The sequence below is a fragment of the Thalassophryne amazonica genome, chromosome 4, assembly GCF_902500255.1.
Source record: "Thalassophryne amazonica chromosome 4, fThaAma1.1, whole genome shotgun sequence".
NCBI classification, from domain to species: Eukaryota; Metazoa; Chordata; class Actinopteri; order Batrachoidiformes; family Batrachoididae; genus Thalassophryne; species Thalassophryne amazonica.
The window spans coordinates 136,783,793-136,804,884 of NC_047106.1; the positions used below are offsets into that span (position 1 = coordinate 136,783,793).

The following is a 21,092-nucleotide window of genomic DNA, read 5'->3' on the forward strand; positions in this document are numbered from 1 at the left end:
ACCATTACTTAAAAAGCCATCACTTGACCCAGCTATCTTAGCTAATTATAGGCCAATCTCCAACCTTCCTTTTCTCTCAAAAATTCTTGAAAGGGTAGTTGTAAAACAGCTAACTGATCATCTGCAGAGGAATGGTCTATTTGAAAAGTTTCAGTCAGGGTTTAGAATTCATCATAGTACAGAAACAGCATTAGTGAAGGTTACAAATGATCTTCTTATGGCCTCAGACAGTGGACTCATCTCTGTGCTTGTTCTGTTAGAGCTCAGTGCTGCTTTTGATACTGTTGACCATAAAATTTTATTACAGAGATTAGAGCATGCCATAGGTATTAAAGGCACTGCGCTGCGGTGGTTTGAATCATATTTATCTAATAGATTACAATTTGTTCATGTAAATGGGGAATCTTCTTCACAGACTAAGGTTAATTATGGAGTTCCACAAGGTTCTGTGCTAGGACCAATTTTATTCACTTTATACATGCTTCCCTTAGGCAGTATTATTAGACATCATTGCTTAAATTTTCATTGTTACGCAGATGATACCCAGCTTTATCTATCCATGAAGCCAGAGGACACACACCAATTAGCTAAACTGCAGGAATGTCTTACAGACATAAAGACATGGATGAGCTCTAATTTCCTGCTTTTAAACTCAGATAAAACTGAAGTTATTGTACTTGGCCCCACAAATCTTAGAAACATGGTGTCTAACCAGATCCTTACTCTGGATGGCATTACCCTGACCTCTAGTAATACTGGAGAAATCTTGGAGTCATTTTTGATCAGGATATGTCATTTAATGCGCATATTAAACAAATATGTAGGACTGCTTTTTTGCATTTGTGCAATATCTCTAAAATTAGAAAGGTCTTGTCTCAGAGTGATGCTGAAAAACTAATTCATGCATTTATTTCCTTTAGGCTGGACTATTGTAATTCATTATTATCAGGTTGTCCTAAAAGTTCCCTGAAAAGCCTTCAGTTAATTCAAAATGCTGCAGCTAGAGTACTGACAGGGACTAGAAGGAGAGAGCATATTTCACCCATATTGGCCTCTCTTCATTGGCTTCCTGTTAATTCTAGAATAGAATTTAAAATTCTTCTTCTTACTTATAAGGTTTTGAATAATCAGGTCCCATCTTATCTTAGGGACCTCATAGTACCATATCACCCCAGTAGAGCGCTTCGCTCTCACACTGCAGGCTTACTTGTAGTTCCTAGAGTTTGTAAGAGTAGAATGGGAGGCAGAGCCTTCAGCTTTCAGGCTCCTCTCCTGTTGAACCAGCTCCCAATTCAGATCAGGGAGACAGACACCCTCTCTACTTTTAAGATTAGGCTTAAAACTTTCCTTTTTGCTAAAGCTTATAGTTAGGGCTGGATCAGGTGACCCTGAACCATCCCTTAGTTATGCTGCTATAGACTTAGACTGCTGTGTGTTTCTTTCTCTTTTTGCTCTGTATGCACCACTCTGCATTTAATCATTAGTGATCGATCTCTGCTCCCCTCCACAGCATGTCTTTTTCCTGGTTCTCTCCCTCAGCCACAACCAGTCCCAGCAGAAGACTGCCCCTCCCTGAGCCTGGTTCTGCTGGAGGTTTCTTCCTGTTAAAAGGGGAGTTTTTCCTTCCCACTGTCGCCAAGTGCTTGCTCACAGGGGGTCGTTTTGACCGTTGGGGTTTTTCCGTAATTATTGTATGGCTTTGCCTCACAATATAAAGTGCCTTGGGGCAACTGTTTGTTGTGATTTGGCGCTATATAAATAAAATTGATTGATTGATTGATTGATCCTCACAAATTTATAATAGTCCATTGATTTTGTTTTTTGTTTTTTTGTTTTAGTTTTTTTGTATTTCCTGATATCCTGGCAAATTTGTGATAGTTTTATGTTTTCATTTATTTTCAGACTGCCTGGTAAATTTTTATTACATCCGCCAAGGTCAAATTTTCATTCTGGAAATTTTTAATCTAGTTGATCATCTACATGCCGCTATAACGTGTGTGCATGCTATATTTGTCTTATTATATTTGTCCCAATTCCAATGAAGTTGGGACGTTGTGTAAAATGTAAATAAAAACAGAATACAATGATTTTCAAATCCTCTTCAACCTATATTCAATTGAATACCCCACTAAGACAAGATATTTAATGTTCAAACTGATAAACTTTATTGTTTTGTGTAAATATTTGCTCATTTTGAAATGGATACCTGCAACACATTTCAAAAAAGCTGGGACAGTGGTATGTGTTACATCACCTTTCCTTCTAACAACACTCAATAAGCATTTGGGAACTGATGACACTAATTGTTGAAGCTTTGTAGATGGAATACTTTCCCATTCTTGCTTGATGTATGTCTTCAGTTGTTCAACAGTCCGGGTTCTCTGTTGTCGTATTTTGCACTTCATAATCGCCACACATTTTCAATGAGTGACATGACTGGACTGCAGGCAGGCCAGTCTAGTAAAGCTGTTGTGCTTGTGTAAAAATTGACAAAATGTATGTAACTCAGGTCATTGGCACTTCTGGATAATAAGCTTCAATTGCAATCTGTTTGTATGAAAACCATATTTTTGGTAGCTGATTATCACATATTATCGTCTGTAATGTTTTATGCTGCAAAAATTAATATTCCAGTTAACAAACATGTTTATGTAAGTTGCCCCAAGACATGTTTCTGAGTTACCGCTGTCAGTTTATCACGATTTTTATTACATCCACCAAGGGCAAATTTTCATTCTGGAAATTTTTAATCGAGTTGATCATCTACATGCCGCTATAACGTGCGTGCATGCTATATTTGTCTCATTCATAGGCCTGAATAAATCATAAATTGACATTCTTGGTTACTATGGTAACAAGAGTGCTTAAATTAGTTACAAATGCATCATTTCCTATTGTTTGTATATTTGCAAACATAATTTAAATGGAGTCGAACATTAAATTAGTGTAAGCAGTAAATGATATTTACTGTTTTCCTGTAATAATGATATGACATTTTACAAAGTTTTCAATCAATCAATTAATCAATCAATCAATTTTTTTATATAGCGCCAAATCACAACAAACAGTTGCCCCAAGGCGCTTTATATTGTAAGGCAAGGCCATACAATAATTATGTAAAACCCCAACGGTCAAAACGACCCCCTGTGAGCAAGCACTTGGCTACAGTGGGAAGGAAAAACTCCCTTTTAACAGGAAGAAACCTCCAGCAGAACCAGGCTCAGGGAGGGGCAGTCTTCTGCTGGGACTGGTTGGGGCTGAGGGAGAGAACCAGGAAAAAGACATGCTGTGGAGGGGAGCAGAGATCGATCACTAATGATTAAATGCAGAGTGGTGCATACAGAGCAAAAAGAGAAAGAAACAGTGCATCATGGGAACCCCCCCAGCAGTCTACGTCTATAGCAGCATAACTAAGGGATGGTTCAGGGTCACCTGATCCAACCCTAACTATAAGCTTTAGCAAAAAGGAAAGTTTTAAGCCTAATCTTAAAAGTAGAGAGGGTGTCTGTCTCCCTGATCTGAATTGGGAGCTGGTTCCACAGGAGAGGAGCCTGAAAGCTGAAGGCTCTGCCTCCCATTCTACTCTTACAAACCCTAGGAACTACAAGTAAGCCTGCAGTCTGAGAGCGAAGCACTCTATTGGGGTGATATGGTACTACGAGGTCCCTAAGATAAGATGGGACCTGATTATTCAAAACCTTATAAGTAAGAAGAAGAATTTTAAATTCTATTCTAGAATTAACAGGAAGCCAATGAAGAGAGGCCAATATGGGTGAGATATGCTCTCTCCTTCTAGTCCCCGTCAGTACTCTAGCTGCAGCATTTTGAATTAACTGAAGGCTTTTTAGGGAACTTTTAGGACAACCTGATAATAATGAATTACAATAGTCCAGCCTAGAGGAAATAAATGCATGAATTAGTTTTTCAGCATCACTCTGAGACAAGACCTTACTAATTTTCGAGATATTGCGTAAATGCAAAAAAGCAGTCCTACATATTTGTTTAATATGTGCTTTGAATGACATATCCTGATCAAAAATGACTCCAAGATTTCTCACAGTATTACTAGAGGTCAGGGTAATGCCATCCAGAGTAAGGATCTGGTTAGACACCATGTTTCTAAGATTTGTGGGGCCAAGTACAATAACTTCAGTTTTATCTGAGTTTAAAAGCAGGAAATTAGAGGTCATCCATGTCTTTATGTCTGTAAGACAATCCTGCAGTTTAGCTAATTGGTGTGTGTCCTCTGGCTTCATGGATAGATAAAGCTGGGTATCATCTGTGTAACAATGAAAATTTAAGCAATACCGTCTAATAATACTGCCTAAGGGAAGCATGTATAAAGTGAATAAAATTGGTCCTAGCACAGAACCTTGTGGAACTCCATAATTAACTTTAGTCTGTGAAGAAGATTCCCCATTTACATGAACAAATTGTAATCTATTAGACAAATATGATTCAAACCACCGCAGCGCAGTGCCTTTAATACCTATGGCATGCTCTAATCTCTGTAATAAAATTTTATGGTCAACAGTATCAAAAGCAGCACTGAGGTCTAACAGAACAAGCACAGAGATGAGTCCACTGTCCGAGGCCATAAGAAGATCATTTGTAACCTTCACTAATGCTGTTTCTGTACTATGATGAATTCTAAAACCTGACTGAAACTCTTCAAATAGACCATTCCTCTGCAGATGATCAGTTAGCTGTTTTACAACTACCCTTTCAAGAATTTTTGAGAGAAAAGGAAGGTTGGAGATTGGCCTATAATTAGCTAAGATAGCTGAGTCAAGTGATGGCTTTTTAAGTAATGGTTTAATTACTGCCACCATAAAAGCCTGTGGTACATAGCCAACTAACAAAGATAGATTGATCATATTTAAGATCGAAGCATTAAATAATGGTAGGGCTTCCTTGAGCAGCCTGGTAGGAATGGGGTCTAATAAACATGTTGATGGTTTGGATGAAGTAACTAATGAAAATAACTCAGACAGAACAATCGGAGAGAAAGAGTCTAACCAAATACCGGCATCACTGAAAGCAGCCAAAGAGAACGATATGTCTTTGGGATGGTTATGAGTAATTTTTTCTCTAATAGTTAAAATTTTATTAGCAAAGAAAGTCATGAAGTCATTACTAGTTAAAGTTAAAGGAATACTCGGCTCAATAGAGCTACAGTGCTGAAAAGAAACCTGGGGTTGTTCTTATTTTCTTCAATTAGTGATGAGTAGTAAGATGTCCTAGCTTTACGGAGGGCTTTTTTATAGAGCAACAGACTCTTTTTCCAGGCTAAGTGAAGATCTTCTAAATTAGTGAGACGCCATTTCCTCTCCAACTTACGGGTTATCTGCTTTAAGCTGCGAGTTTGTGAGTTATACCACGGAGTCAGGCACTTCTGATTTAAAGCTCTCTTTTTTAGAGGAGCTACAGCATCCAAAGTTGTCTTCAATGAGGATGTAAAACTATTGACGAGATACTCTATCTCACTTACAGAGTTTAGGTAGCTACTCTGCACTGTGTTGGTATATGGCATTAGAGAACATAAAGAAGGAATCATATCCTTAAACCTAGTTACAGCGCTTTCTGAAAGACTTCTAGTGTAATGAAACTTATTCCCCACTGCTGGGTAGTCCATCAGAGTAAATGTAAATGTTATTAAGAAATGATAAGACAGAAGGGAGTTTTCAGGGAATACTGTTAAGTCTTCTATTTCCATACCATAAGTCAGAACAAGATCTAAGATATGATTAAAGTGGTGGGTGGAGTCATTTACTTTTTGAGCAAAGCCAATAGAGTCTAATAATAGATTAAATGCAGTGTTGAGGCTGTCATTCTCAGCATCTGTGTGGATGTTAAAATCGCCCACTATAATTATCTTATCTGAGCTAAGCACTAAGTCAGACAAAAGGTCTGAAAATTCACAGAGAAACTCACAGTAACGACCAGGTGGACGATAGATAATGACAAATAAAACTGGTTTTTGGGACTTCCAATTTGGATGGACAAGACTAAGAGTCAAGCTTTCAAATGAATTAAAGCTCTTAATAAGCTGGAATGGAAGATTGCTGCTAATCCTCCGCCCCGGCCCGTGCTTCGAGCATTCTGACAGTTAGTGTGACTTGGGGGTGTTGACTCATTTAAACTAACATATTCATCCTGCTGTAACCAGGTTTCTGTAAGGCAGAATAAATCAATATGTTGATCAATTATTATATCATTTACCAACAGGGACTTAGAAGAGAGAGACCTAATGTTTAATAGACCACATTTAACTGTTTTAGTCTGTGGTGCAGTTGAAGGTGCTATATTATTTTTTCTTTTTGAATTTATATGCTTAAATAGATTTTTGCTGGTTATTGGTAGTCTGGGAGCAGGCACCGTCTCTACAGGGATGGGGTAATGAGGGGATGGCAGGGGGAGAGAAGCTGCAGAGAGGTGTGTAAGACTACAACTCTGCTTCCTGGTCCCAACCCTGGATAGTCGCAGTTTGGAGGATTTAAGAAAATTGGCCAGATTTCTAGAAATGAGAGCTGCTCCATCCAAAGTGGGATGGATGCCGTCTCTCCTAACAAGACCAGGTTTTCCCCAGAAGCTTTGCCAATTATCTATGAAGCCCACCTCATTTTTTGTGGGCTTCATAGAGCCCACAAAAAAATGGAATGGAATATATACTTTTATTTAGAGGCAAGCTTTATACATACAACATGAACATTATATGAATGTTCACAAACACACTGAACATTATGCAAACATTCTATGAACATTTGATACATGTTTGCAAATGTCCGCTTCTGTGCAAAAATTACACAAACATCATGAGCGTTCGCAAACTGCTGAACAATAAACAAACATTCTATGAACATTTGATTGATGTTCACTTCTGGCTGGGTAAGCATGTTTTTGATTGTGGGAGGTAGTCTAGTGTATAAAAATGGCTTTAAATCCTATCTGTTTAATGCAGTATTTTTTGTTGAACCCCTTAAAGTTTACACTACAGGCGTGTCTTGACTGTTTAATTTCTACGTTATTTTGGCAGTGTACAGAGCAAGAACGTAAAAATTGTTACTTTCCAAATATTTGACTGACTGTATCAGTAGTGTTATTTAAAAGTGCAATATCATTTAAATGTCTAATGGTTCAAAATCGTATAACCTCTCACTAATTTTCAGAGTTGACAAGTAGCGTTCCCTCTTGTAAACAATGAAATATAACGCAATGCTAAAATACCTTCGGCTGTATGAGCATAGTTTTCTTTATAATTTGCAGGTGTTTAATCGGTATCCCAGTGCAAAATAGTTATATAATTAATTATACATTTATTGTTATTTACATTAATTATTAAGGTCCTATTGTCTTACGTACAATTTGTTTTTGTTCAATAAAGCCCCTATATTAATTAATCAATCAATAATAAACAATATTTACGTTTTAATGGCATGGGCAGGAGAGTGTGCGTGTGCGCATACATGAGCTTTTGACAAGAGCTGAAGTTAGCGTAAGTTAGCATGCACGGTGATGTCTGCAAAATGTCTTTTAAATCACTCCAGAGGTGTTATCAGGTTACAAAAACAGCGTTTTCACTTTTAGAAGTGTTTATTTCTTGCAATCTTTTACATAATATAAGACAAAGAGGTTATATTTACACACAAATGAAATGGAGTTTACAGCTAGCTAGACCAGCCACTGATGTCACGGTGCCACTCTACTCTGATTGGCTGTCGCCCCTCAAATAAAAAAACTACAATGAAACAGAATGTGACTTTTTAACCTCTTAAAATTTCTATTAAAGAGGTCAAGGTTAGCCAGCTCTGAACTTGTCCAAGGTCTGTGTCCCAAGAATGTTCCCTGTGAATTTGAAGACTCTGGCAGTAATAGGACTGGACTTATGGTGAGCACAGACAGATGAATGAACCAACAGACGAAAAGTCTTCATATTTGATGGCCATCGGGTAAAAATAAACATCTCAGCAAGACTGTTTAAATTTTACATTTAATGGTTATGATGTACTATCTATATAAAGACCACATTCTTACAGAAACACGAGGATTACTTTTTCACTGTACTGTAGCTGACTTTGCAAACTGAGCTCATGCATATCAGTGTGGTGTGTGACTCATGTTAATAACACGTCTTGTGTTGTGGTTTACAGCTGGAGCTGCTGGGTCAGAGTGTTTATGACTTTGTTCATCCCTGTGATCAGGAGGAGCTCAGAGACCTGGTGACCCCAAGACCAGGTCAGACTTTGGTTTTTATTTTTTCTGCCACAGACATTATAGAAGTTATCAGTGTCTCAATTAAAATCTAAATTTGTGGTGTGGAAACACACACATTCTGCTTTATTCTCAAAACAACTGAAGTTGCATAAAACTGTGACTTGTAAATGAATCCTCTTTTAATAACCTTTAGCTTCCATGAAGTGTTGGAGTTGTGTCACTGTATATTTGTGTGCAGGTAAGGTTGTTGCCTAATAGTGAGCACAGAGTCTGTGGAGAAACTCACAGATTGGGTCGAATCTTAATTTGTTGTTATAATAACAATAATACTAATTCTTATTGTTATTATTGACCAGGTGGTTTCTCACAGATGCAGCATCATATTCAGTTTGTGTCAATAAAAATTTCATCAGCCAAATACAGAAGGGTACAAAGCTTATCACTGGGGTCATAAGTACTAGGGGGTGTCACGGGTCACAAAAGTCACGGTTCGGATTTGGTACGGTTCTTAAGCGACGGATAGAATCATTTTTCAGATCAACACAAAAAAAAAAAGCCATGCTACTTCGCCTTCCATTTTTAAAAAAGCACTTAATGGGCAAAGAAAACAAAGTATTGTTTAATTGTTACATTAAATTATAATATGAACAGTAAATAGTGAATTAAAAAATAGCTTTTGTCAAAATCGTGGTAAGTAAAATAAAGAAGCTGATCTACATTTGTAACTTCAAATTCTTTTTCAAAAAGATGAGCATGTCTACATTGACTGGTGGGAGGGAAATAATAATAATAATGCAGTTATTTTTAATCCTTTCAGGATAAAAACATTAGTCCTGCCATCAGTGGTCCTGTTGAGCCGACACTTGGAAAAAGTTTGGAATATGGTACTTGTTGTTATCCAGAGCTGAGAAATTTCTGCCAGCTCAGATGACTCGGTTCTGCGAACTCAGGACCATACAGGAAAGAGACGGACACTTCACCCTCAAGTCCCTTAATTTGTTTCGAGAAATTCTGTCTCATTTTGGATCCAGACCATTTTTATAGGCTGCCTGAATACACAGCTGTGTTTCTCCTTCGCTCACATGAGGCTGTTTTTCACAGGCTGCATTCAAACTGTATTTTCTGTGTGACATAGAGATAAAATAACGCATCTTTGTTATAAAATGGAAGCATTTCAGAGAACCTATTTTTGCTGAACTGGCAAAACATGAGGTATTTGTTCTGTTTGAACCACAAATTCAAGTTTTACCCAGAAGTAAACTCAAAAGTCCAGAGTGACAATTACTACACTACAAAATCACTGCATCAGAGGGGAAGATTGCAAAGTAGCAGGACGTGTGAGGTTGATGCCCTCATGCTGTTCCATCTGTCACGTGGTTTGTTAAACACGCGTATGGTCAGCTGCCAGGCTAAGGTTTCGTGGACATTTTAGCCCTTTTGCCACATGAAGCTGGTTACAGATACAACCCGACGACAGCAGACATTTGACATACACTCAACAAAAATATAAACGCAACACTTTTGGTTTTGCTCATATTTTGTATGAGATGAACTCAAAGATCTAAAACTTTTTCCACATACACAATATCACCATTTCCCTCAAATATTGTTCACAAACCAGTCTAAATCTGTGATAGTGAGCACTTCTCCTTTGCTGAGATAATCCATCCCACCTCACAGGTGTGCCATATTAAGATGCTGATTAGACACCATGATTAGTGCACAGGTGTGCCTTAGACTGTCCACAATAAAAGGCCACTCTGAAAGGTGCAGTTTTATCACACAGCACAATGCCACAGATGTCACAAGATTTGAGGGAGCGTGCAGTTGGCATGCTGACAGCAGGAATGTCAACCAGAGCTGTTGCTCGTGTATTGAATGTTCATTTCTCTACCATAAGCCGTCTCCAAAGGCGTTTCAGAGAATTTGGCAGTACATCCAACCAGCCTCACAACCGCAGACCATGTGTAATCACACCAGCCCAGGACCTCCACATCCAGCATGTTCACCTCCAAGATCATCTGAGACCAGCCACTCGGACAGCTGCTGAAACAATTGGTTTGCATAACCAAAGAATTTCTGCACAAACTGTCAGAAACCGTCTCAGGGAAGCTCATCTGCATGCTCGTCGTCCTCATCGGGGTCTCCAGTTCGTCGTCGTAACCGACTTGAGTGGGCAAATGCTCACATTCGCTGGCGTTTGGCACGTTGGAGAGGTGTTCTCTTCACGGATGAATCCCGGTTCACACTGTCCAGGGCAGATGGCAGACAGCGTGTGTGGCGTCGTGTGGGTGAGCGGTTTTCTGATGTCAATGTTGTGGATCGAGTGGCCCATGGTGGCGGTGGGGTTATGGTATTGGCAGGCGTCTGTGATGGATGAAGAACACAGGTGCATTTTATTGATGGCATTTTGAATGCACAGAGATACCGTGACGAGATCCTGAGGCTCATTGTTGTGCCATACATCCAAGAACATCACCTCATGTTGCAGCAGGATAATGCACGGCCCCATGTTGCAAGGATCTGTACACAATTCTTGGAAGCTGAAAATGTCCCAGTTCTTGCATGGCCGGCATACTCACCGGACATGTCACCCATTGAGCATGTTTGGGATGCTCTGGACCGGCGTATACGACAGCGTGTACCAGTTCCTGCCAATATCCAGCAACTTCGCACAGCCATTGAAGAGGAGTGGGCCAACATTCCACAGGCCACAATTGACAATCTGATCAACTCTATGCGAAGGAGATGTGTTGCACTGCATGAGACAAATGGTGGTCACACCAGATACTGACTGGTATCCCGCCCCAATAAAACAAAACTGCACCTTTCAGAGTGGCCTTTTATTGTGGGCAGTCTAAGGCACATCTGTGCACTAATCATGGTGTCTAATCAGCATCTTGATATGGCACACCTGTGAGGTGGGATGGATTATCTCAGCAAAGGACAAGTGCTCACTATCACAGATTTAGACTGGTTTGTGAACAATATTTGAGGGAAATGGTGATATTGTGTATGTGGAAAAAGTTTTAGATCTTTGAGTTCATCTCATACAAAATGGGAGCAAAACCAAAAGTGTTGCATTTACCGTATTTTCCGGACTATAAGTCGCACTTTTTTACATGTTTTGACCGGGGGTGCGACCTATACTCCGGTGCGACTTATAAATGAAAAATATACCGGTAGGATCTCAATTAATTTACTGTAACAAAACAATTTTACGTGACAGAGTCGATCTATGTTTTAAAATGGCCACCGGAAAAGGAAATGCAATGCATCATGGGCACTGTAGTATGACGGCCATCCTATAGTTCACGCTGGTCGCGATAACCAATCAGAGAACAGAACTTTGGATGCGTATTCCTCACCTCACCCACAGCGTGTGAAGCTGACGAACACGGTGCTTGCTGTTATTCCGGCATGGCGAACAAAACAGCTTCAACCCTTGGATATCAATGTGAGCAGAGTGTTTAAGTTGACGCTGAGAGCTGCGTGGGAGCATTGGGTGAGCGACGGCGGAGGATTAGCGTGTGCACTTGGAAGGAGCTGGCGTCGATGATTGTGAAAAGCGTTTGAAGCAGACGAACATGGTGTTTATTCCGGGACGGCTAACAAGACAGCTTCAACCCTTGGATATCAATGTGAGCAGAGTTGACGCTGAGAGCTGCATGGGAGCACTGAGCGACGGCGGAGGATTAGCGTCTGCACTTGGAAGGAGCTGGATCGACACCGCTGGGTGGTCATGAGCTGCGCAGGTAGGCGCTGCATGGTTCGGCTCGCAATGTGGTCCGCAAAATACAAACATATCCGTAGGTAAAATGCAGCTCACGAGAGGGCACTCGAGGCTTGTGTGACTGTTCCTGCGACTTCTGACTACCATAGAAAAATAAAAATTTTAACGTTACTGATAACATAACAAGACAACGGAGAAGGCCCGAAAAAATGCCACCAAAAAGAAAATCATACTCTGCAGATTACAAGTTGCAACTGGTGAAATATGCATCCGAAAACGGTAGCCGTCACAATATTATCATCTGAACTTTTCATGTTAACATACCTGTATGTCCATGGGACTTATAGTCCAGGGGACCTTATTTATGGTTTATTTTTCTTTATAATGGATAAAGTGGCTGGTGCGACTTATACTCCGGTGCGACTTATTTATGGTTTATTTTTCTTTATAATGGATAAAGTGGCTGGTGCGACTTATACTCCGGTGCGACTTATAGTCCGGAAAATACGGTATATTTTTGTTGAGTGTACTTTAGTTTTTGTTATGTAGATGTTTTAGCCTTTTGTGTTGGCACCTTTTCTCTGTGCACCAGCTTCATGGCACAGGGTTTTGAATAAATGCATGCAGTTAAGACTGTAAAACAGCATACATGTGTGTTTCAGATCACTCCTTTAGCGTAAGATGTACTGCACATCACAACTTAGCCTCTCACTGAACAAAAACGCTACAGAAATCATCCATCTCTTCATATTTTTTTCCACATTAATTCATGTTGGAAGCTTTTCACATTTCTTACTGTCTCAGGAGAAAGACGCATCACCTGTTGCATGTCAGTCTGTTAGTCGCACACCACAACAGAATATTACACAGCTTTCAGCCCAAATGTAGCAGGGGTGGTGGCCAAGTGGTTAATGCATTTGGTTTCAGTTCAGAAGGTTCCGGGTTCAAATCCCACCCCTGCCACATTTCTCCATGTAATGTGGAGTTGCGTCAGAAAGGGCATCTGGCATAAAACTTGCGCCAGTTCAACATGCAGATCCACCTTGGATTTGCTGTGGCGACCCCGTGTGCAAACAAGGGAGCAGCCGAAGGGAGTTACCTTCAGCCCAAGTGTGAACAGAGTTTTGATCACAGCATTATCATGCATGAGCTGTTTGTTTACATTTGTGCATTTTCAGTCAACTAGTTTTCTGTTTTTTAAAAAAATGGCATCAAGTGAATCTGCTCAAAGAATTTGCAGGATTTGCTGAGTTTCTGTTTGCTGTTTTCAGGTTTGAACAAGAATCAGCTGAGCGAGTTAAACTTCTTTCTGCGCATGAAGAGCACGATGACCAGCAGGGGGCGTACTGTCAACATCAAGTCTGCCACCTGGAAGGTCTGTAGAAATATGCATGTGCACATTTGAATTTGTGTTAGTTGGGACTCCTCCAAAGTGTTACAGCGTAGTGGGGCTTCCACACTGTATTCTTTTTTTTTTGTTTGTTTGTTTTTGCTGCCACATAGTCAAATGTTCTATCCACGCTGTAACACTTGACTCCTAATTACAGAATAGCTGGAAATATTCCAGCCAGCATGCCGTTGATGACTTTGGAGAGAGAGTCATTCCAAATCGGGTGCAGAGTCCACAGTCTTTGCTGAGCCTGAGTCAGGATCACACACAGACCAAAGAAAGTGTTACTCTCCAGTGCACACATTCTTTAAATTGCAACCCTGCCTGCACTCAACTGTATTCAGTTTCATGAACAATCTGTCTGATAATGTTTTGTCTGACACTTGGTGTTTTGCTGCTTTCTATATATACTTCTGCTGCTACTTCTATTTATTCATTTAAAGTTAATTTTATCAATATTTATGTTATTGTGCAGACTCTTTTTGTTGTAGCTTGTATGTATTTGAATGTTTTATGTTTTTTTCTATATATAAAAAAATGTTCTTTCTAAAAAAATGTTCACTGCCTGCAGGGGCACATACAGTTGTATGTAAAATTTTGGGCACCCCTGATGATTTCCATGATTTCCTTTATAAGTCATTGGTTGTTTGGATCAGCAATTTTAGTTAAATATCTCATATAGCAGAAAAACACAGTGATATTTGAGAAATGAAGTTTATAAGATTTACAGAAAGTGTGCAATAACTCTTTTAACAAAATTACGCAGGCGCATAAATTTGGCCACCCCAACAGAAAAAACTACATCAATATTTTAGTAGATGCTCCTTTTGCAGAAATATCAATCAATCAATCAATTTTATTTATATAGCGCCAAATCACAACAAACAGTTGCCCCAAGGCGCTTTATATTGAAATAACAGCCTCTAAATGCTTCAGATAGCTTCCAGTGAGAGTCTGGATTCTGGTTGAAGGTATTTTGGACCATTCTTCTTTACAAAACACCTCAGGTTTGTTGGTTTCTGAGCATGGACAGCCCTCTTAAAATCACACCACAGATCTTCAATAATAATCAGGTCTGGGGACTGAGCTGGCCATTCCAGAGCGTTGTACTTGTTCCTCTGCATGAATGTCTTAGTACAGGGGTGGGCAGTTTGTTCCAGAAAGGGCCAAGAGGCTGCAGGTTTTCTTTGCAGCCACTGATTAATATCGCTTTGAGCAGATGGAATCAGTTAATCAGTGAACTCACCTGGTGGAGTCAGTGGCTGCAAGGAAAACCTGAACTCTCTTAGCCCTTTCTGGAACAACTTGCCCACTTCTGCTTTAGTAGATTTGGAGCAGTGTTTAGGGTAGTTGTCTTGTTGAAAGATCCAGAAACTTCAACTTTGTCACTGATTCATGAACATTGTTCTCAAGAATCTGCTGATATTGACTGGAATCCATGTGACCCTCAGCATTAACAAGATTCCCAGTACCTGCACTGGCAACACAGCCCCACAGCATGATGGAATCACCTCCAAATTTTACTGTAGGTAGCAAGTGTTTTTCTTGGAATGCTGTGTTCTTTTTCAGTCATGCATACTGCCCCTTGTTATATCCAAATAACTCAATTTTAGTTTCATCAGTCCACAGCACCTTATTCCAAAATGAAGCTGGCTTGTCCAAATGTTCTTTAGCATACCTCAAGGGACTCTGTTTGTGGCGTGTACGCAGAAAAGGCTTCCTCTGCATTACAGCATCATACAGCATCTCTTTGTGCAAAGTGCACTGTATCGTTGAACGATGCACAGAGACACTATCTGCCTCAAGACTGTGCCTGCCCTTACCAAAAAATAGTACTGATAAGTATATAAAAAGTAAACTGGAAGTATACTTGAAACATACTTGCATGTACTACTTTTTGGTAAGGGTGCGGTCTTTCATTTCCTCACTATGTTCCTCACAGTGGAAATTGACAGCTGAAATCTCTGAGATAGCTTTTTGTATCCTTCCCCTAAACCAGGGGTGGCCAAGTTGGGTCCTCGAAAGCCACCTTCCTGACACTCTTAGTTGTCTCCCTGCTCCAACAAACCTGAATCCAATGAAAGGCTCATTAAAAATCTGCTAACGAGTCTTTCATTGGATTCAGGTGTGTTGGAGCAGAGAGACAACTAAGAGTGTCAGGAAGGTGGCTCTCGAGGACCGAACTTGGCCACCCCTGCCCTAAACCATGATGTTGAACAACCTTTGTTTTCAGGTCATTTGAGAGTTGTTTTGAGGCTCCCATGTTGCCACTCATTAGAAGAGAGGCGATGTGGGGAAACATTTGAAAATGGCTACCTTAAATACTCTTTCTCATGATCAGATTCACCTGTGTAAGGATGTCAAGGATCAATGAGCTTACCAAACCAATTTTGTGTTCCAATAATTTGTGCTAAATGTATTCAATCAATCAATCAATTTTTTTTTTATATAGCGCCAAATCACAACAAACAGTTGCCCCAAGGCGCTTTAGCTGGGTCAAGTGATGGCTTTTTAAGTAATGGTTTAATTACTGCCACCTTAAAAGCCTGTGGTACATAGCCAACTAACAAAGATAGATTGATCATATTTAAGATCGAAGCATTAAATAATGGTAGGGCTTCCTTGAGCAGCCTGGTAGGAATGGGGTCTAATAAACATGTTGATGGTTTGGATGAAGTAACTAATGAAAATAACTCAGACAGAACAATCGGAGAGAAAGAGTCTAACCAAATACCGGCATCACTGAAAGCAGCCAAAGATAACGATACGTCTTTGGGATGGTTATGAGTAATTTTTTCTCTAATAGTTAAAATTTTGTTAGCAAAGAAAGTCATGAACTCATTACTAGTTAAAGTTAATGGAATACTCAGCTCAATAGAGCTCTGACTCTTTGTCAGCCTGGCTACAGTGCTGAAAAGAAACCTGGGGTTGTTCTTATTTTCTTCAATTAGTGATGAGTAGAAAGATGTCCTAGCTTTACGGAGGGCTTTTTTATAGAGCAACAGACTCTTTTTCCAGGCTAAGTGAAGATCTTCTAAATTAGTGAGACGCCATTTCCTCTCCAACTTACGGGTTATCTGCTTTAAGCTACGAGTTTGAGAGTTATACCATGGAGTCAGACACTTCTGATTTAAAGCTCTCTTTTTCAGAGGAGCTACAGCATCCAAAGCTGTCTTCAATGAGGATGTAAAACTATTGACGAGATACTCTATCTCCCTTACAGAGTTTAGGTAGCTATTCTGCACTGTGTTGTTATATGGCATTAGAGAACATAAAGAAGGAATCATATCCTTAAACCTAGTTACAGCGCTTTCTGAAAGACTTCTAGTGTAATGAAACTTATTCCCTACTGCTGGGTAGTCCATCAGAGTAAATGTAAATGTTATTAAAAAATGATCAGACAGAAGGGAGTTTTCAGGGAATACTGTTAAGTCTTCTATTTCCATACCATAAGTCAGAACAAGATCTAAGATATGATTAAAGTGGTGGGTGGACTCATTTACTTTTTGAGCAAAGCCAATAGAGTCTAATAATAGATTAAATGCAGTGTTGAGGCTGTCATTCTCAGCATCTGTGTGGATGTTAAAATCGCCCACTATAATTATCTTATCTGAGCTAAGCACTAAGTCAGACAAAAGGTCTGAAAATTCACAGAGAAACTCACAGTAACGACCAGGTGGATGATAGATAATAACAAATAAAACTGGTTTTTGGGACTTCCAATTTGGATGGACAAGACTAAGAGACAAGCTTTCAAATGAATTAAAGCTCTGTCTGGGTTTTTGATTAATTAATAAGCTGGAATGGAAGATTGCTGCTAATCCACCGCCCCGGCCCGTGCTACGAGCATTCTGACAGTTAGTGTATTCAAATCATTAAAATGACAAGTGTCCACATTTATGCACCTGTCCAATTTTGTTTAAAGAATTATTGCACACTTTCTGTAAATCCTATAAATTTCATTTCACTTCTCAAAAATATCAGTGTGTTGGTCTGCTATATGATATATTTAACTGAAATTTCTGATCCAGACAACCAATGATTTATAAAGGAAAATCATGGAAATCATCAGGGGTGCCCAAACTTTACACACACACACACACACACTCTCTCCCTCTCACTGGAATAATAAAAATTCCAAACCAAACAACTTGATTTTCTCTGGACAGTGAAGTGGTTCCAATTATTGGCTGACCATAATGAACCTGTTAACCTGTGAGTTCTGAAGAAAAAGTGCAATATGTTCATGCGGTTTCATCTTAAACTGAAATTTCTGATCCAGACAACCAATGATTCATAAAGGAGAATCATGGAAATGATCAGGGGTGCCCAAACTTTTGCATACAACTGTATGAGGGAGCATCTTGTACTTGTGCCCCTGACTGTGAAGAATCCTGAAAAATACAGTGTGGTCAGGCACGGTGCAGGTGAATTACTGTCGTGTGGCAGCAGAAAGTGATTACACCATAGACCAATAAAAACCTTTTGAACACTTGCAGTGTTCACATTGGATGTGCATTTGTAGCTCATGCACATTTGCGTGCACATCATAGTTCCTGTGTTGAACACAGAAAAATTCAACACTTTTTGCATCATTTTCAGTTGCAAGTCTGTTTTATTATTTTATTAACTCATGCATGTGGCTCCAAGATATTTAACCCGTCCAATCCCCCTTCTCTGCCCAGGTGCTCCACTGTACAGGCCACATGCGTCAGTTTGGTGGTGGTGCCACATCGCTCCCTGCAGCCGGAGTGGTGACCCTGCTGTGTGAGCCCATCCCTCACCCATCCAGCGTGGAGTTCCCTCTGGATTCCAACACTTTTCTGACCCGTCACAGCATGGACCTGTGCTTTACACACTGCGAGGGCAGGTACGGCAACATGGAATCCTAAGTGTCCCATGACCTTTCACCCTTCTATAGAGGTGAGAGGAAAGACAAGTTCTCCTTTGACGGGGACAAAATAACCCCAAAATATCTTCTCACAGTGTGTGCGGGGAGGGAAAAAGCCCACAGTCTTGTTTTCTGCCATCATTCTGTTTCCAGGGTGACTGAGTTAGTGGGATACAAGTCTGAAGATCTGATTGGCCACTCGGCCTACGAGTTCCACCACGCACTTGACTCCATTCACATCAAGAAGAGCCTGCTCACCTGTGAGTGTCATGTGTTTGTGCAGCTAACCCGATTTAGGAACAAACATTCTATTATGAAATACAAAAGCTGCTCACATTTAAAAAAAAAAAAAAAAATAGGTTAAATCTGTTATTGACCTTCACCTTTAAAAATGCTGAATTCATTGAAAGTTTCAAATAGAATTTGTTTCACTCACTCATCTTCAGCTACTTACTCCAGTTAAGGGTTACGGGGAGCTATCCCAGCAGTCACAGGACGTGAGGCGGGGCACACCCTGGACAGGACGCCAGTCTGGGAATTTGTTTCAGATGAACTGCAATTTATAATAAAATTAGATCAGAGTTTTACAGTAATTTTATTATAATTGTGCTGTTGATCATTGACAGCTGTGTTGGCAGGAATTATTTGTATTTATTTAGAAATTGAGCTTTGTAACTTGTTAATCTATTTGTTTAGTGAAACAAACCCTCTGCCCTTCACAAAAAATAAATAAAAAAAGATTAACGCAAAATTAGCGCATAAGAGTGTTTGATTTCCTGTTGACTGGGGTGGTACAACAGTACTTTTCGGACTGAACTGTCACCGTGCAGACATTATAGTTTTGCTTTTCAGAAGCAACAAATCCTCTTCTTAATTCCTCTCAAAGCCATTAAAATATGTCAATCATGAGTCACTTTTGTGCAGATTAAAGTCACTAACTGGGACTCCTGTCTTGTTGCAAGAAAGAAACGAAAATCATCCTCTGTTCCGTTCTCACAGCTCCAAACACTGCGCCGCTCTCTGGCGAGTCAAGTTATAATGATAGAGTCCAGGTCGGAATTAATAACTTCAAAGTGAAACAGCGTTTAAATTAATTGACATCTCTTTCCAAATGTTGTAATACAAACAATAAACTGCAGTCGATCAAAATGTTTTTTCTTCCAAAAATGAGACGTCCTGCGCTGACGTGCAGCAGCCGGCTGAGCTCAACTCAGGGGTACGGAGAGACATTCAGGCCAAAATGTCTGAAAACTGAAATGCTTTTGACAAAAAGTACAGATTGTTTATTTTTATTTATGTACAAGATCATATTTATTTATTTTAAGACTCAAAAAATGTTGACATAGAAAACCTGTAAAGCCTACTTTTAGTACACTGAAAATTCACAAGAGGTATCGATAAGGAATCGGATCGATAAGCGGAATCGATCAATCAACAATCAATTTTTTTATATAGCGCCAAATCACAACAAACAGTTGCCCCAAGGCACTTTATATTGTAAGGCAAGGCCATACAATAATTATGTAAAACCCCAACGGTCAAAACGACCCCCTGTGAGCAAGCACTTGGCTACAGTGGGAAGGAAAAACTCCCTTTTAACAGGAAGAAACCTCCAGCAGAACCAGGCTCAGGGAGGGGCAGTCTTCTGCTGGGACTGGTTGGGGCTGAGGGAGAGAACCAGGAAAAAGACATGCTGTGGAGGGGAGCAGAGATCGATCACTAATGATTAAATGCAGAGTGGTGCATACAGAGCAAAAAGAGAAAGAAACAGTGCATCATGGGAACCCCCCAGCAGTCTACGTCTATAGCAGCATAACTAAGGGATGGTTCAGGGTCACCTGATCCAGCCCTAACTATAAGCTTTAGCAAAAAGGAAAGTTGTAAGCCTAATCTTAAAAGTAGAGAGGGTGTCTGTCTCCCTGATCTGAATTGGGAGCTGGTTCCACAGGAGAGGAGCCTGAAAGCTGAAGGCTCTGCCTCCCATTCTACTCTTGCAAACCCTAGGAACTACAAGTAAGCCTGCAGTCTGAGAGCGAAGCGCTCTATTGGGGTGATATGGTACTACGAGGTCCCTAAGATAAGATGGGACCTGATTATTCAAAACCTTATAAGTAAGAAGAAGAATTTTAAATTCTATTCTAGAATTAACAGGAAGCCAATGAAGAGAGGCCAATATGGGTGAGATATGCTCTCTCCTTCTAGTCCCCGTCAGTACTCTAGCTGCAGCATTTTGAATTAACTGAAGGCTTTTTAGGGAACTTTTAGGACAACCTGATAATAATGAATTACAATAGTCCAGCCTAGAGGAAATAAATGCATGAATTAGTTTTTCAGCATCACTCTGAGACAAGACCTTTCTGATTTTAGAGATATTGCGTAAATGCAAAAAAGCAGTCCTACATATTTGTTTAATATGCGCTTTGAATGACATATCCTGATCAAAAATGACTCCAAGATTTCTCACAGTATTACTAGAGGTCAGGGTAATGCCATCCAGAGTAAGGATCTGGTTAGACACCATGTTTCTAAGATTTGTGGGGCCAAGTACAATAACTTCAGGTTTATCTGAGTTTAAAAGCAGGAAATTAGAGGTCATCCATGTCTTTATGTCTGTAAGACAATCCTGCAGTTTAGCTAATTGGTGTGTGTCCTCTGGCTTCATGGATAGATAAAGCTGAGTATCATCTGCGTAACAATGAAAATTTAAGCAATACCGTCTAATAATACTGCCTAAGGGAAGCATGTATAAAGTGAATAAAATTGGTCCTAGCACAGAACCTTGTGGAACTCCATAATTAACTTTAGTCTGTGAAGAAGATTCCCCATTTACATGAACAAATTGTAATCTATTAGACAAATATGAG

The 21,092-nt window shown here is 39.8% G+C and overlaps 1 protein-coding gene across 3 annotated transcripts in view; it reads left to right on the plus strand.

The window, feature by feature from the left end:
- The window catches only part of hif1al (hypoxia inducible factor 1 subunit alpha, like), a 113,653-nt gene that overhangs the window by 45,911 nt on the left and 46,650 nt on the right, over positions 1–21,092 (plus strand). For all 3 annotated transcript variants that reach the window (XM_034168651.1, XM_034168653.1, XM_034168652.1), the window contains exons 4-7: positions 8,151–8,235; positions 13,219–13,322; positions 18,023–18,207; positions 18,382–18,488. In XM_034168651.1, the coding sequence (XP_034024542.1) occupies positions 8,151–8,235; positions 13,219–13,322; positions 18,023–18,207; positions 18,382–18,488 (481 nt within the window). The remainder of the gene's footprint in view (positions 1–8,150; positions 8,236–13,218; positions 13,323–18,022; positions 18,208–18,381; positions 18,489–21,092) is intronic.